The 16,895-nt window shown below is 37.1% G+C and overlaps 1 protein-coding gene across 4 annotated transcripts in view; it reads left to right on the top strand.

Moving 5' to 3' along the window:
* LOC107041397 (inactive rhomboid protein 1) overlaps positions 1 to 16,895 on the top strand; it is a 32,172-nt gene that overhangs the window by 11,433 nt on the left and 3,844 nt on the right. For 2 of the 4 annotated variants that reach the window (XM_015261936.1, XM_015261938.2), the window contains exons 2-12: positions 3,681 to 5,264; positions 5,753 to 6,850; positions 10,551 to 10,901; positions 11,928 to 12,114; positions 12,189 to 12,278; positions 13,313 to 13,671; positions 14,221 to 14,310; positions 14,395 to 14,589; positions 14,680 to 14,863; positions 15,617 to 15,853; positions 16,326 to 16,516. In XM_015261936.1, the coding sequence (XP_015117422.1) occupies positions 3,712 to 5,264; positions 5,753 to 6,850; positions 10,551 to 10,901; positions 11,928 to 12,114; positions 12,189 to 12,278; positions 13,313 to 13,671; positions 14,221 to 14,310; positions 14,395 to 14,589; positions 14,680 to 14,863; positions 15,617 to 15,853; positions 16,326 to 16,516 (4,535 nt within the window). In that variant the 5' untranslated portion in view covers positions 3,681 to 3,711. The remainder of the gene's footprint in view (positions 1 to 3,680; positions 5,265 to 5,752; positions 6,851 to 10,550; positions 10,902 to 11,927; positions 12,115 to 12,188; positions 12,279 to 13,312; positions 13,672 to 14,220; positions 14,311 to 14,394; positions 14,590 to 14,679; positions 14,864 to 15,616; positions 15,854 to 16,325; positions 16,517 to 16,895) is intronic. The other 2 variants (XM_015261939.2, XM_029126328.1) reach the window with 2 other exon arrangements.

Raw genomic sequence — 16,895 nt, 5'->3', positions numbered from 1 at the left:
CCCCGAAAAGTTGGAAAAACCTCTCCATACACAACTCGACGGTCCGAAGTAGTCCGGATTAATTCAATCCATTGCCATCATCAACTTACATCATCGATCCCCGATGATCTATTCCATTAGACCACGTTATACTTCCGCGAAATCTGAATGTATAATTGATAACAAAAAATCCATATTCATCTCATGCTTACGAGTGAAGGGAAAAACCTTTGAGAAGAGTTGGCTTGCTACTTCCGACGAATTTAAAAGCCCCGAGAACCCTCAGATATTCCTCTCCCATTCATGGAACCAATTAAGCAAAATTCTCTCCGCAAGGAACTAAGGGTATCCAAGTACTTTTTTTGGGCTGTTTTTTAAAATGCTTTATTTATATTTGTAGTCGAACATCAGAGCTTTTATTTAAGCCCATTTTGACCCTTAAGGTTATTATTTACTAGGGGGCTACGCCCTCATGTCACCCCATATGACCCCATGCCCCCTATTCTGACCCTTATGACCTTATTCTGACCATCGTGACCCTTATTCTGACCCTCATGACCCTTATTTTAACCCTTATGAGGGGGCAACGCCCTCATATCACCCCATATGACCCCATGCCCCCTATTATGACCCTTGTGACCTTATTCTGACTATCGTGACCCTTATTCTGACCCTCATGACCCGTATTTTGACCGTCTTGACCCTTAATCTGACCCTCGTGACCCTTAATTTGACCTCGTGACCCTTAATCTTACCCTCGTCACCCTTATTCTGACCCTCATGACCTTTATTTTAACCCTTAAGGCCCTTACTTTGACCCTTGGGACCCTTATTCTACCTCTCATGAACCTTATGTTGACCTTTTCGAGTTTTATTTTGACCCCTGTGACCCTTAAATTTTGGAGCCTCAATTTTGAGTACCAAATTTTCATCATCAGAAGTAAATTTGGATTTTTGTAATACAGAGAAATTGTAAGCCTTGCGATCTTTAATCTGACCATTGAATTGACCTAGCAGACAGTTGACTACCAATTTTCAGGACAGTGGCACTGAATGCGACTTAGGGGAAAAAATCATTAAATTTCAAGTTTCACTGAAAATTCAGTAAAATTCCAGAATTTTAAGGTGCATAAGGACGAGAATTCCTTAATTTATTTTAATTTTCAATCTAATATGAATATTCAGTATCAAATTGCATTGAATTTTCATTGAAATCTGAAATTTCATGATTTTTTTCCCTAAAGCGCATTCAGTGTCATTGTCCTGAAAATTCAAGAATATATTTACCAGAATTTTCTGGGTTTCCATTTGTTTTCAGGGAAAAATGAAACGGAAATTTACAGTTCTGTTTGAGTTTAGCACGGAATTCTGAATGTTCAATGACAATAAAATTTCCTGAAATTTCAGTGGAATTGGAACACGATAAAAATTTCCGGAATTTGGCACGGAAAATTCAGACAAATTTTTTTTAGCAGTGTACAGTGTGCTCTGCATCAAACGCTAAAAAATACCTGGATATCCTGAAAAGAACGAAAAAACTCATCGGCTCCCTAAAATCATTACAATTGCAAACAGTAATTCCGCACACATGCATTACGTGTGCGGTAATCGCAATATTCCCGGGTATTAATTAGCGACGATTAATTCCCACAAATTCATGTGTCTGACAGGCATCACGTATTCCAAGCTCTTGGTATACTAGTGAGTCGTGACCGACGAATTCCCCTGCTGCAGCGTATGCTGGAAGTTATTTATTGCACTGCACACAATATCATATGACTGCACCTATAATGAAACTCCGTATCGCGTTACGCATTCTTGATATATAGAATAATAAAGCGCCCGGCGCTATTTTTAGTTCGCGACCAATACCGGAAATAGTGAGAGATAAAGCTAAAAAAATCTTGATATCGTGTGAAAAAAAGCCCCGGCGATAAGGAAATAATGGGGAAATATGTTGCCATTAGAGTGCAGCGCACTGTTGTTTGTGGATGTTGACTGGGGTCAGTTGCGTAAGTCACACTGTGCAAACAATTGTTCACACCCCTAAAGTCTCTTAATTAACTAGAGGTAATTAACAAACGTGCCCAAGAGCCACAAAGCGGTTGGATGTACAAGTTACGCGGTAACTTTGTCGGGAGCTTTCGGTGTCGTTTCTCGACTTTGTTCTTCTGGAACATAAATAGATCCGAAGATTTTGTTAATAATGCTGAGATCGAGGTTGACGGGGGATTATAATTGCAATTATGTTGTTTGAAGAAGGATTTGCGCGTATGAAAACAACGTAGAGAAATTTTCTATACGAATTGCGTACAGAAATTCTATAGGATTTCCGTATATCATATTCGGATATTTCTATACGAATATTTTCTATAGGAATTATTTAGTAGCGAAGTGAACAAATGGTTTAAGTCGATTTTGGCTATCGGCCAGTTTTCAATGAATATCTCTAAATCTAAGGGAGATGGCTAAATTTTTCTCATAACCTTTTTAGTAGCACTCAATTCTCTCTATAAAAAAGGTTATTATGAAGATTTCGCTATTTTCCTTGAATTCGGAAATAATTCTGGAAAACTCAGCTAAAGATTAAATTGACTTAACCGTTTGCGAATTCGGTAGAAAATTCTATTGGATTTTTATTAGTTTTTGGCGGATTCTATTGAGCCCCATTTGACCCTAAATTTCCGGACATTGTATAATGATTTTATTATTTAAACTTTGCAGGTTTGAATTTAAAATCTTGATATTGAACCGCTAGAAATTATTTTAAAAATATGAGAAAACTAGAGTTTCCTTTTGGAGGAAGGTTAATGAAGTAATTTAAAAATTACAATTTTTGAAAATTATGAGTATTTTCTGTAAATAAGTTATAAACAATCAATTTTCCACGATAAAAATCATTTTTTCGGAATCGTAACAAATTTATTTAGATTCAGAATTTTACCAGGCATCGATTTCATGGCTAAAAAAATGAGGCTTCAGAAAGTTTAAACAATTTCAATTATTTATTTATAAACAACGAACATTTTTTAGACATTCGTTGTTTGCAAATAAATTAATAATCATTAATTTAATTATTGAATTTAATAATTTATTACTAATTTATTGATATACAACAAATATTTTTTAAACATTCGTTGTTTATAAATAAATATTTAGAATGTTAACATAAAACTATTTCAAGTCTAAAAACATGAGGTTTCAGAAAGTTTAAATAATTTAAATTAATTGTTTATAAAAAAGAAATGTTTAAAAAATACTAATTTTGTGCAAAATATAATTTGAATGACACTGAATATTCATAATTTTTTGCCAAATTTTTCTTACGCAATTTAATTGACAAATTTGATCATTGAAAATGGTTGAATCTATAGTATTGTCTGTACCAAACCGTAAAAGACACTATACTTGGATATCCTTAATAACAAATACTTGGAAAATTTCATGACGTTCCATTGAAATTTCAAGGAACTTCGTCCTTGAATATTAAAAACGTTATGAAAAAATCACTGAAAGATATGAATTTTAGTTCAATTATTCCCCGAAAATTGATATAAATATATTTTTAAACTTCGAATCAATCAAAAATTCACCTACGTCTGTGCTTTCTGGTCCCCCAGCACCTAAAAAATTCCCAATTCCACCGAATTCCCCCCGAAATCTCAGGCGACAATTTCTCACCCCCAACAATTGCATTACAGATGTCCTGACAGTGGGCCGCAGGCCACCAGAATGCCGACAGACGACGACTATGGCCGAAGAGAACCTCTCCTGTTGCATCAGCACTCTACCTCACAATTCGGAACAGCCCCGTTGTACCCCAGCCCAGGAAGCAACCCCGGCAATTCCAATTCCCCGAGTATCCCCACTATCCAAAGTAGTACAAGTGCCAGCAGTGCTGACGTCGGATCGCTACAAGGCTGTTATCCCAAGCAGCCAGAGCCCCGAGTTCTTTCCTCTGTCTGCGCTAATCACAGTTACGACCCAAAATGTACAATTACCAATAGCACCAGCAATGATCGCCAAATGCCGAGTGATTCTGACTATGGGGCGCTCAAGATGGACTACGAAAAATCAGTGGAGAGCCAGCACCAGAAACTCGACGATATACCAAGAACAGTGCAGTCGTGCTGCGAGAGATACGGAATTCCCTCCCACCAGGAGCGATACAATCAGTCTTTATCGTCGACATCATCTAATCATCAGTATTCAGGACAGCAGCAGGCAATGCTGCCGAGCGAGCCCTCCAGATACCCCCAGTTGCCAAACGATCAGAGAATATCATCCTCGAACGATCGTTATCAGAGCGAAATTACGTCGACAACAGTTTCAAAGAGCACAGCAACTGGTGAATATGCAAACGCCGGTGTGCTTGCCCTATCAACAACGAGTAAACTTTTCTCACCGGAGAGCTTTCCATCGCCGCCCTCGCCGGCCCCGGCGAACGATCGTTTCATACCGCCACCCCCACTCTCCCCAAGTCCCAATGACAAATACGCCTCAACTCAGAGTCTTGCTAATTACACCCCCAATGACTGCATTGTACCGAGCTCACCCAGTCCTCGAGATCGATACGGCACAGCGCCAGCCTCACCAATGCTCAAGGACAGATTTTCATCGTCGGACAGGCTCCTGGTGTCATCTGCGGGTTCGTCGCACGATAGCAGAGATCATCATCAGCGATTTACCACTTCTAGTGAACGCCTGTTGGCCACTGGATCACCTGTACAAATTGCTCATCAGCGGGAGGGCGGACACTTTCAGACGACGAGTGGCATCAAAGACGTCGGGAGGTACACAATGTCAACGGAGAAGTTGGTGTCGGCGTCGCCGATACATGCACCAGTGCCTGAAAGATTTGCCGGCAAGTCCAACGAGAGATTCGTCACGGATTCGCCGATGCACGAGCGATACCAGAGACAAGAGTCTGCGGGTCTTCATCGTGAGAAATACTCGACACTCACGACGTGCGAAAGGTTTTTGTCGAGCTCACCGAACCCTGAGGGCGCACATCAGAGGTACGCCTCCACCGAGAGGATACTCTCGGCCACCTCGGATGGCCAACAGTCGAGGAGGTACTCGTCGGATAGGACTGGCGACTGTCAGAAGTACTCGGAGAGGGGGGAACGATGCTCAAACTCAAGCTCACCGACACCGGACTCCAGGGATTATACCTGCAGGTACGCCGGATTCCAGGAGGTCTCGGGTCAGTCGAGGTACTCGCTCGAGAGGTTCAACGATCTTGCCCTGCAACGATACACACAGTCGTCGAGAGCCAACGATAGGTTTGTTATGGGCTTTTTCAATTTTAAGGGTTTTGCAAATTCTTCATTTGAAATTTTGAATGCAGAGGGGAGAGGGGATGAATTAAAATTATGGGCACTTCGTGGATGAGAAATTAAATAGAAAAAGGTTACGAATTCGGGGACAATTTCTAGTGGAATTCTAGGAGTTTTTGGGTTCTAAAATGAAAATGTTTAATAGAAACTGGTTTATAGGAATAATCAATAGAATTTTATCTGTCTGTGGAAGCTTTTCGATTGAGACATTTTCTATAAAAATTCCACGACATGAATTTTCCAAATTTTTAAAAATTAAGAAAATTAAGAAAATCATCCTAAGAAAATAAGACATTCGATCAACAAATTTTCGTAGAAAACATCTCAACAGAAATCTACTAATTTTTTCTAGAGACTCTCTTCAATATAAATTCCTAAACTTAAAAAATTGAACAATTCAATCTCGCGCTTAAATTCCTCTTAAATTCCTCCAGATTCAACGAACGTGCATACTTATCGAGTTCTTCCCCATCGACCCACGACGGATGCCTCATATCAGAGCCAGGAAGATACCCATCAGCCTCAACCGAGCGCCTCCTCGTGTCATCCTCCCCGTCCTCCTCGGAGAACAGTAGATACCACAGTCTGTACTCTACCTCAAGCCAGCCCTCAGCGGACCGCTTCATCCAGCAGTCACCGACCCCCGACGTCAGTACAATCCGCTATCAGAATCAAAACTCAAAAACCGACAAATTCATTCAGGTATCGAAGTCAGTGTCGAGTTACGATCGCTACCAGCTCACAAATCCCGATCACTACGACCGCTGCAGCCAAGACCGTTACTCCATGGATCGTTACAACAGCTCAACAAATACAATCGACCGCTACCAGAAGAGCGAGCAGAGATACCACGGAAATATCGAGCGCTACTCACCAATTCGCAGCATTGGCGAGAAGTATCTGTCATTACCAAAACCAAAGGATATATTCTCGACTGGTAGAATAGGCACTTCGTGTTCGCCAGTTAATGCAGGAAATGATCCCAGGAATTATAGTGGTGGTAATGCCTCGGGTGTCAGTTATGTGCCACCACATGCCCACACACCAGTCGAGAGATATGTGCCCCAACCACCACCTGAGATATTGTACCCTGATAGGTACGTGGACAGGTACATTCCATCGGCTGTGCACACACCAACCGATCGTTACGTACCAGCTGCTGATCCTGGCGATCCGTACATGCGACGAGATCTTGGATTTCATCATCACTATCGGCTACCACCGCCAGGGTATCCGTATCACCAGACGAATTTTCGATTTCGAGGCTTTGCTTATGCCTCCCCTGGGCGGATCAGCGGGAGCCCTGGCTCCAGTAGCTCAAGCAGTTCAACCTCAGCCCAGAGGGAATTCTCTACTTCACCCTTGTTGCGACCCAAGGTGCGAGCCTCCACCATTGAATTCAACGGCGGTGGGAGGTCCAGCCATACGTGCTGCGAGGGAGCTGGGGGACAGAAGAACTGCTGTCAAGTCAGGAGGTCTCTGCCACCCGCTCTGCCCTCCATTCCTTCTAATCAGTCGGCCCATTCGTCGTGGTGAGTTTTTTTCTTTATGCGGGGTTTTATGGATTTTAGTTTAGCACGGGCTCTCGACGGTGCAGGCGAGATTTCTTTTACTGCTTTTTTAGGATGAATTTCTCGGGGGGCGTATTAAAAATGAATTTTAGAGGGGGGTTCCGGGGAGTTTTAATTAAATTTTTCGGGTAGAACATATTTTTTTTTAATTTGTGATTTTGAACTCAATTATTCAGGGAAAGTAGGAAAAATCAGAAATTTCTGGTGAATGTATTCTTCGATTTCAAGAAAATTCTAATTTTTTCAAGCATTTTCTTCATATATAAAAATCAATGCGATAGGACAGATTTTTAAATTTAAATAAAAATTTTTATGATAAAAAAGATTTTTTTTTAATTGCGAAGAAAATCGATATAATTCGTGATTTTGTACTCAATTATTCAGTGAAAATTAGGAAAAATCAGAGAATATGTGGTAACTATGTTCTTTAATTTCCGCAAAATTGGAATTTTTTAAGCTTTTTCCTCATGAATAAAATTCTATATCACTCGTCTGAAAATAAACATTTGATCATCCTTGAAATTCCAATTTTTTTTACAATAATAGAGTCGAATGATGCAGATAGTTTTAGTGTATTATTTCGCGACAAATTTACATCACTTGGGGGAATCATTTACCGCTATTATACAGCTAATGCGAGTGGTATGAATTTAAAAAACGAATATCCCATTACATTTCCATTAAATTTTTGTGGTAGAACAGATTTTTTTTAATTGATGAGAAAATCGATATAATTCTTGATTTTTACATATGTTCTTCAATTTGAAGAAAATTTGAATTTTTCAAGCTTTTTCCTCATGAATAAAATTCAGTATCACTCGTCTGAAAATTAACATTTGATCATCCTTGAAATTCTAATTTTTTTTACAATAATAGAGTCGAATGATGCAGATGGTTTTAGCGGAACGTTTCGCGACAAATATACATCACTTGGGGGAATCATTTATCGCTATTATACAGATAATTCGAGTGGTATGAATTTAAAAAACGAATATCCCATTACATTTCCATTAAATTTTTGTGGTAGAACAGATTTTTTTTTATTGATGAGAAAATCGATATAATTCATCATTTTTAACTCAATTATTCAGCAAAAATTAGGAAAAATCCGAAAGTTTCTGGTGAATATGTTCTTCAATTTCACGAAAATTATAATTTTTTAAGCATTTTCCGCATGAATAAAGTTCAATATCCCTCGTCTGAATCTTAACATTCGATCATCATTGATATTCCAATTTTTTTTACAATAATAGAGTCGAATGATGCAGACGGTTTTAGCGTAATGTTTCGCGACAAATGTACATCACTTGGGGGAATCATTTACCGCTGTTATACAGATAATTCGAGTGGTATATTTATGCGCTGGTAGCAGACAAAGTTGTACTCGAGCAGTTAACTTAGCATACAAAAGACTGTTCCGCCAAGTTTTAGGGGACTCTATTGTGTGTTCGAAAGAGATGTTCTGGGTGTAGAATTTTTTCATGACCTCCAGTGATCGAACAAATGTATTAAATGTTCGAACATTCAATTCATTGAATGACTTAAGTGTATTGGTCAATTGATTATTTTCGTAGTGTTCAGTATTTTCGAATTACGATTACGTATTACAGTACGATTTCGAGTATTTTTCCAGGTCATTGACACCCAAAGTTCCATTCCTCCCTTCCATATCTTCCTCTCTCAAGGTTTCCTCTGTACTCGCTGTTCCTTTCTCTTTTTCCCACCAAGTGAGTCACGATCCAGCGTCACAACATGCTGAGTATTGCTTTTTTGCCTTTATTTCACATCTGTTCTATCTTTTTTTTCCCCTCAAACCGGCATTAGTACCATCAGACTGCGTCAACATAGCGCACTGGCTTTTTCAACCGCCAAAACAGCTCAACTCTTCCATTCCAAATATTGATGAAATTGGTTGTGCCGCAGTTTGATTGTCAACCGAAAATAGTATTACACTGTATCGCTGCGAGAGGATCACTCATTTCACGATATTATCGGGGCTCTGATAGGAGATAAAATGTTACTGACTCACAACACGGAGTAGCTCAACAATTCTACAGTATTCCGTGATTTCCAGCTGTTTCGTGGTGTAATTCTCGAATTTATTTTGCATTCGCGGGATAAAGTATGCGTCAAAATAGAATTAAATTTTTATAATCAACGGCAATTCGAAGGGTGAACGGATCGTTATGGATAAAGCCGAGTAAGTGGTGGTGGTTTAATTACTATTGGGTTTTATTTCACTTTTTAGTCGTGGAAATTTAATTTTCACGAATTTCTGATTCATTTGTAAACATTTATTCAAGTGAAATATTTTATGTACTATTTTGCATTCATTGGCTGAGCTATTTTTACAAATTTCAAATTCAAATAGTTTTGAGTTTAATTCCAACTGCTGTTCTTAAAAAAGTATAATTTCGAAATGTCGGAAATTCGAATGCGTAAATTAATGTCTTTATTGAACCTTCAGTCAAGAGAATTATTTACATAGGAGCTTGCAAATATAACACTCTAGTCTTTTGATTATATAATCATGGTAACGACTATTTGATCTCTGTTCCTAAATTTATGAAGAAAGTGGAAGAATTCATAGCAAACAGGTGTGAAAAAATTTCATTGAAGAACCTAGCGGACTTGCTAGACAATTCCATTGAATTTCTTTGGTTCTACTGATTTTTTTATACAATTTATTCTATTGAGATATTTGATATAGAATTTTCTCGGCTCAAATTTTCCAATTTTTTTGTTCCATTTTCTTTATGAAAAGAAAAGAAAAATAGAATGAAAAAAACAGAAAATTTGAGCCGAGGAAATTTTATAGAAAATATCTCGATAGAATGAGTTGTATAGAAAAATCGACTTTTATTGACTTTCTATAAAATATTTTCATGTCATTTTCTTTTTTTTATTTTATTTATTTGACTTTTATTTGAATATTTTCGGTGTATCATTCAGAAAAATTGATATCTTTATTCTGACTAATTCCCAACTTATTCACAACTATTCATAGTAAACACGTATGAAACATTTCATAGAAAAACCTAGCAAATTCGCTAGACAATTCTATTGAATTTCTTTCGTTCTATTGATTTTTTTATACAACTTATTCTACTGAGATATTTTCGATAGAATTTCTTCGGTTCAAATTTCCCAAGTTTTTTGTTACATTTTCTTGATGAAAAGAACAAAAAAAATAGAATGAAAAAAAAACAAAATTTAAGCCGAGGAAATTTTGTAGAAAATATTTCAATAGAATGAGTTGTATAGAAAAATCGGCTTTTATTGACTTTCCATAAAATATCGCATTATTTCATTTTTATTTTTTTTATTTCATTTATTTTATTTTTATTAAAATATTTTCAGTGAATCATTCAGAAAAATTGACATCTTCATTCTGACTAATTCCCAACTTATTCCCAACTATCCATACCAAACATTTACCCTCGTGAACAATTTATATATTATTTAAAATAAATGGAAATTGGGGTTTTAGTCAGTAACTCCAAAGTCGTGGTCATGAAATTATAATAGCACCCATACAATATTCATGGAAGCTGTTGCATTCGCCAGCGCCAGCGAATTCGCAGGCAAAAAAAAGTCGAATGAAAATAAACTTGGAGATGGGGCTGCGTAATCTAGTCAATTTGATTTTGTATAATTTTAGGCAACAATCGCCGAGCTCCGGCACAACAGGGACCTCAACGATTTCATCCTCAGGGGCTGATGGCGAAAGTTCACAGAGTATTGGCATGTACGCTGTGGGGAATACAAACAGCGTTACAACAACTGATAAACCAATAACAACTGTTCCGACTATCTCACCTTCTGTGCCTTCAGCTACGAATGCTGCATCAACAGCAATCAGTACATCAAGCTTGGCTATTACGAGAAGTGTTTCGGCACCAGCAGGACCAAGACCCACTATTGAACCATGCAATTCGGGGAGCACTGCTGGGTCTGTTGGGCAGAAGCCACGACTTAAGCGACATATGAGTCGAACAGAGGCGATAAAGAAGTAAGAATTTTTTTTAGAGGCAATTCACGGACGAAAACATTAAATAGAAAAACTTAGCGAATTCGGTAGAAAATTTTATTTGTTTTTTGCGCTGTTTCTATTAGATTTTGGATAGAAAAAGTCAATAGACTTCGATTTTTCTGTATGAATATTCTCTTGGGATGTTTTCTATAGGAATACTTGAGCATAAATTTTCCAAGTTTTTCCACTCGGACCCTGTAATGCAAAACAAAACAAAATACAGCGGAAAAACTTGGAAAATCCGTGCTCAACAATTTTAATAGAAAAAATCTCAAGAGAAAAATGTAAACAGAAAAATCTAATCTGTTGACTTTTTCCTATAGAATATCGAATCGAATCAGCGCAAAAAACAAATAGAATTTTCACGAGAATTTTCTTTTTATTCATTTATTTTATTTAAGAAGATGAATTTATTCATTTGAGGATTTTTTGACGCTTTTGAAGTGGAGATGACACTGTTTAAAATTTTTGCCTGAAATTTTTTATTACGTATTTCACTGCAATGTCGAGGAATTTAAAGGAATTTCATAATTGAAAAATCAAAATTTTATGGGGAAATGAATAGAAAGTGCAAAGTTTAGTTGAATTCAGGTAAATTTATGCTTGAGATTTAATTATTGTACTGAATATTCATCTTTTTATTGACAATCCAGTAAATTGGTAAATCCTCGGCTTCATGAAGCTAAAAAATTTGTAATTTCATTCAATTTCCATTGAAATCTGAAATTCAATTCATTTTCTCCCCTAAATCGCATATAATTCTCCTAAAAATCACCAAGTGTTCATGAAACTTCAATTTTCTCAAGGAAAATATCCGGAAGAACTGGAGATTTTTCTTGAAACGCAGCCCTAGACCCAAATAAAACGCTTAATTAAAAATTTGTCTATTCACTTCAGCAATTCTATCATTGAAAATTAATATAACTCATATTTATTCATGTGAAAACATTTCAATTCTGTTAAACAAATAATTAATTTATTCGAAATAAATCCTTTTTTTTCCAGCTACATAAAAAAAGAGACTGCAACATTCTTCGGTGTCGACGAGGAAACGGAGAGCCTGGAGAGGCAAAGATGGCTCGACAGAAGGAGGCGCATGGCCTCCCGAAAGTACGGTGCTCTCCTCCCGGAGCACAAACCGGTGGACCCAGACATCACAAAAGATATCCCAGATTCCACTGAAATACCAGAGGTAGCTTACCATTATCACTTGGAACAGCGAGTCTGTAATATACGGTTGACACTAACTGATGAATTTATTCTTAGAATATTACGTTACGGCGATGGCAGCAGCCTGTGCGGAGAAAAGACTCGGTTGCACGAATGACGTTGTCAGGTCTTCATTACGTCGTTGAGGTCAGTACAATATTAAAAACCTTGGAGATGAAATCATTCGTTGCTTCGCGCATGTAATTGACATTTCGCGTGAATTCCTTCCATCAGGGAAAATCATAACATGGAAAAAGAACGAAATACTTTTTTTTATTTTACTTTTTTTTGTATTTGTCTCAAATGCCGAAATATCTCAATTACACATTCACTGAATCAATTAGGTTCCTTAAATACCATAAAACTATTCCGTAACTATTCTATTACGTATTTACCCAGCAAACTGCTTGAGATGGTTTTCAGTCCACCCCGGAAATTGAATTGAATTGAATAATAATACGGCATACATGAGGTAAATTAGTCAGGTTAAATCAAATTAGTCACAACATTGTAATTAAAGTTCTAATGCAGGAATATTTGACGTTATAAATTGAATTTGGATAGAATAATTATCTGAGAGTTCAGTGGTTTTTGGGGAAGTTGTTTGATAACATTTACGTTGTTTTGACGAATCAGTTGATTTCTAAAATTAAATGATGAAACATTTCAGTCGCAGCGTAATCCATTTTGACAGCAAACTGTTTGAGGTGGTTTTCAGTCCACCCCAGAAATTCTACATTAAATAATAATACATCATGCATATTTTGATTTATGCGGATTGACAGCATTGTAATTAAAGTTCTCGTGCAGCAATATTTGACGTTATAAGTTAAATTTAGATGGACGAATTATTTTATTTCTGGAATTAAATAATTAAATATCTCAATTACAGTATAATACATTTTCATAGAATATTTAAACGAGAAGAGCAACTTTCGATAGAGCCCTGAATCAGTATGCTTCCTCAAATACTATGAAACTATTAAGTATTTACCCAGCAAACAGTTTGAGATGATTTTCAGTCCACCCCAGAAATTCTAAATGAAATAATAATCCATCATGCACACTTTGATTTATTCGTGTGCACAGCATTGTAATTAAAGTTCTCGTGCAGCAGAATTTGACGTTATAAGTTCAATTTGAACATAATGCTTTATTTACATATATTACCTTCATTCCAGACCCTGACACGACAGCGTCCACAGGAGAGATCCGAACCACAACCGGAATCCCGTAGCTTTCCCCCCAGTGTAATTTCATCATTTCCACCCACCGATGGTATTACCTCCGACAATGATGAGCATAATGCCGTTGGGGATGAGGAAGAGGAGGCATTCTTCCAACGGCCACCAGCACCACCACCACCACCTCCCCCACCTCCTCTACCCTCGGCAACGCCTCATCAGCAGTCTCAAGTTTCCCTTGAACAGGCTATTGGAGATGCTCTCAAGAGTGAAGACATGTCTTGCACGGAGGCTGATCATCTTGACAGTGGAAGTAGAACTGCGGAATCCACTTCTGGTGGCGGGGAATTTGCCAGGTAATTTCCCTCGGTCATAATCTTTTGTTTGATCATTTGAATAACTAAGTGGTGAATTGTAATGAGTCAATCTCGGAATTTCTCAAAGTATTTGGCTTGCAAACGAGTGGTTCTTGGGGAGTCTCGAGAGAATTTTTCTTGTAAAATCACTCACTCATCGACATCATTCCTAAATAGGAAGGATGAGTGAAAACTATTCTTAAATTTCAAGTGAAGATCTTGAAATTTTTATCAATGTCTTTTTACATAATGAAAAAATTGTCCTCCAAGTAATTCCACTAAATTTCCTAGACGAACAAAAAACTTCATGAGTGATTAGATGATGAATTGAGTTCCAATTCACACGATTATTTAAAATTATTTAAAGATAATTCAAATTAATTACCTCAAATTGAGTAATTTTTTCCAATTTTTAAAAATGTAAAAATTGAAAATGATAATTCAAGTAATCTGAAGACAATTTGGTATTCATCATCATGTAAGGGATTATTTTGTTCTGTTAACATGGAATTCGTCATAACAATTTTTTTTATTCAATCATCATTTTAGATTCGCATCACCAAAGAAGGAAGGTCCCTGCATAGAAGCCCCTCATCCACGTAGAGTTCGATCAATAGCAAAGGATCATTATATCTCCAGGTACCCACGATTCATTATCCCAAAAAATCCGCTCAGTCCATCTCATAAAATCGTTCACATCTCGTTAATAAAAAACTTCTACAGAACAACCAATTGGCGCAGGTCAGGGCAGAGTGGACGAATTGATGGTGAGGCAACGAGCCAACAGCAAGATGAAAGCGTAATATTGAGGAGAGACATTACAGGCGGCACTAGGATATCGTCAAGCACCATCGACCGTGTATTTGACAACAGTAATAGGCGACAATATGGCATGGGCATCGTCGGACGATTCTTGGGGTCAGCAGATAATCACAATTTATTGAACTGCTGGTATAAACCATGCGTGTGGCGAATGCAGTTGAATAATCTGTTTTATTTTCCCAGCAGGCGATCATTTCGTAAAAGTGTGGCGCATAAACCCCACGTGAGGAAACAATTGGATGATATTGAGGACCACAGGCCGTATTTTACGTATTGGATAACAACCGTTCAAATTCTCGTCATGATTATTTCACTTTTTTGTTATGGATTTGGCCCTGTTGGGTTCGATATCAATCATAGATCGGGCTTGGTAAGTTGAAACGTCAATTTCGATTTTTAAAATTTGTTTACAAGCTTGAAAAATTAATTTCCGCATGCGAGACTCGTGATTTTAATTTGGACTGTGATAACTCTTAATTTTAGAATTTTTAAGAACCAAATTTCAAGATTAAAAGTCTCATCAAGACTTTGAAATTGCAAATTCAAACATTCTTTTGAGGCGAATATTGAATTTAATAATGAATGATGATTTATTGAATAAATCATGTATTAAATAAATTTATTCAATAAATTATAATAACAATTTTTTTTTGAAAAAATTTATTTAATACATGATTTCTTCAATTTTGTAAACTAAAAAGTTTCCTCTGAAACCCCTTGATTTCAAGATAAGGGCTTGATAAATGATAACACATCGACTAATTTCGACTGTTAAAATTTTTTTAAACACTTGAAAAATTAATTACTGCATTCAAGACTCGTGATTTTAATTTAGATTGTGATAACTTTTAATTTCAGAATTTTGAAAAACTGAATTTCAAGATTAAAAGTCTCATTAAGACTTTTAAAATCTGAAACTAAAACATTTTTTTGAGGCGAATATTGAATTTAATAATGAACGATGATTTATTGAATAAATGATTTATTTAATTTTCTAAACTAAAAAATGTTCGTTGATTTCACGATAAATTGTCGCTCATCAAAACTAAAGAAACCGATTTATTAAAATTTTTCCCCCCAAATAATTTTCAAAATTAAATTTTTCCATGTTCTTGTGCTTCAGGTACTCGTAACAAGTCTTTCATTACAACAAGTCGATTACCAAGAGCCCGCGAATTTCTGGATCGGCCCCAGAGCTGCAGACCTCATTCATCTGGGGGCGAAATTCGCCCCCTGCATGCGAAGAGACCTGAAAATCCTGAAGGAGATCGACGTGTGGCGGGAACGTGAGCGAGACACTGCTTGCTGCATCAGAAACGACGACTCTGGCTGTGTCCAATCCAGCAAAGCTGACTGTTCAGTAAGTACTCCCAGGATAACCGATCAATTTCCATAATTAATGGATTCTATACTATCATTGGGTATTTTAAAATGGTGCTATAATAAAAATAATTTCTCCATGCGAACCAACTGATCCGGGGAATGAGATCTACTCTGGCGGTAATATGCACATCATACAAATGATGTGTTTGCATGAATTTTATTATAAATTTTCTGAAGTATTCTATAAACTTAGGAGAGAGAAAATGAATACTTTAACTTCCTATTATAATTTTCAAATTAGCAAAAATTTTTTTTTTGTTCAAAATATTGTTATTTTCCCTTTTAATGACAAATTAATGAATTGCCTGTGAATTAAATCTCATCTTATTGTTTATGGATGCAAAGTAATGTTGGAATAATGCATTTAAAAAATGATAAAAGTTTACATTTTATCCCACTCTCTCTTTCATTAATATCTCAATATTAACGAGTACATTTTGACACTCCAGAATACCATATCAACATGGAAAAAATGGGGTCCAGGTGACAGTGGCCCTGGAGGTAGAATAAGCGGATCAGTCTGTGGCCTGGATCCAAAATTCTGTGATGCCCCAGCAAGTATAGCCCCCTACGAATGGCCAGACGACATAACTAAGTGGCCTATCTGTCGTAAGATGAATCCCTTCAGTCAAAGATTCAGGTATTTCCCCGATTTTCTCTTTAAGGAGAGGCCGCACTGAAATTTCGAAGTCGCTGGGGGCCTCATCTGTCGTACTGATGAGTTTACTACTTCAGTTTTAGTGTAAAAAATGACGAAAAAATAGGTTTTGATTTTTTTTTCGTTGACGGAATCTTCAAAGGTGTCCTCATGACGCAGTTCTCAACAGGTTCAATTAAAGTAATTAGTTTGAAAATTTCTATTTATTGAGATTTCGGTATTAGAGGGCCGCCGGAGGCGGCCCGAGTCTACGACTATACTACGCCGAGTGCTGCAAACTCACACGATTCGAAAACCAACGCTATCGCCCGAATGATACATACTATTTTTCGTCACGAAGGCCCGAAAAGGTAAGGTGGCG

Source organism: Diachasma alloeum, unplaced genomic scaffold, assembly GCF_001412515.2.
Source record: "Diachasma alloeum isolate Michigan unplaced genomic scaffold, Dall2.0 Dall_scaffold_00364, whole genome shotgun sequence".
Taxonomy (NCBI): domain Eukaryota; kingdom Metazoa; phylum Arthropoda; class Insecta; order Hymenoptera; family Braconidae; genus Diachasma; species Diachasma alloeum.
This window is presented reverse-complemented; position numbering and strand designations above follow the sequence as displayed.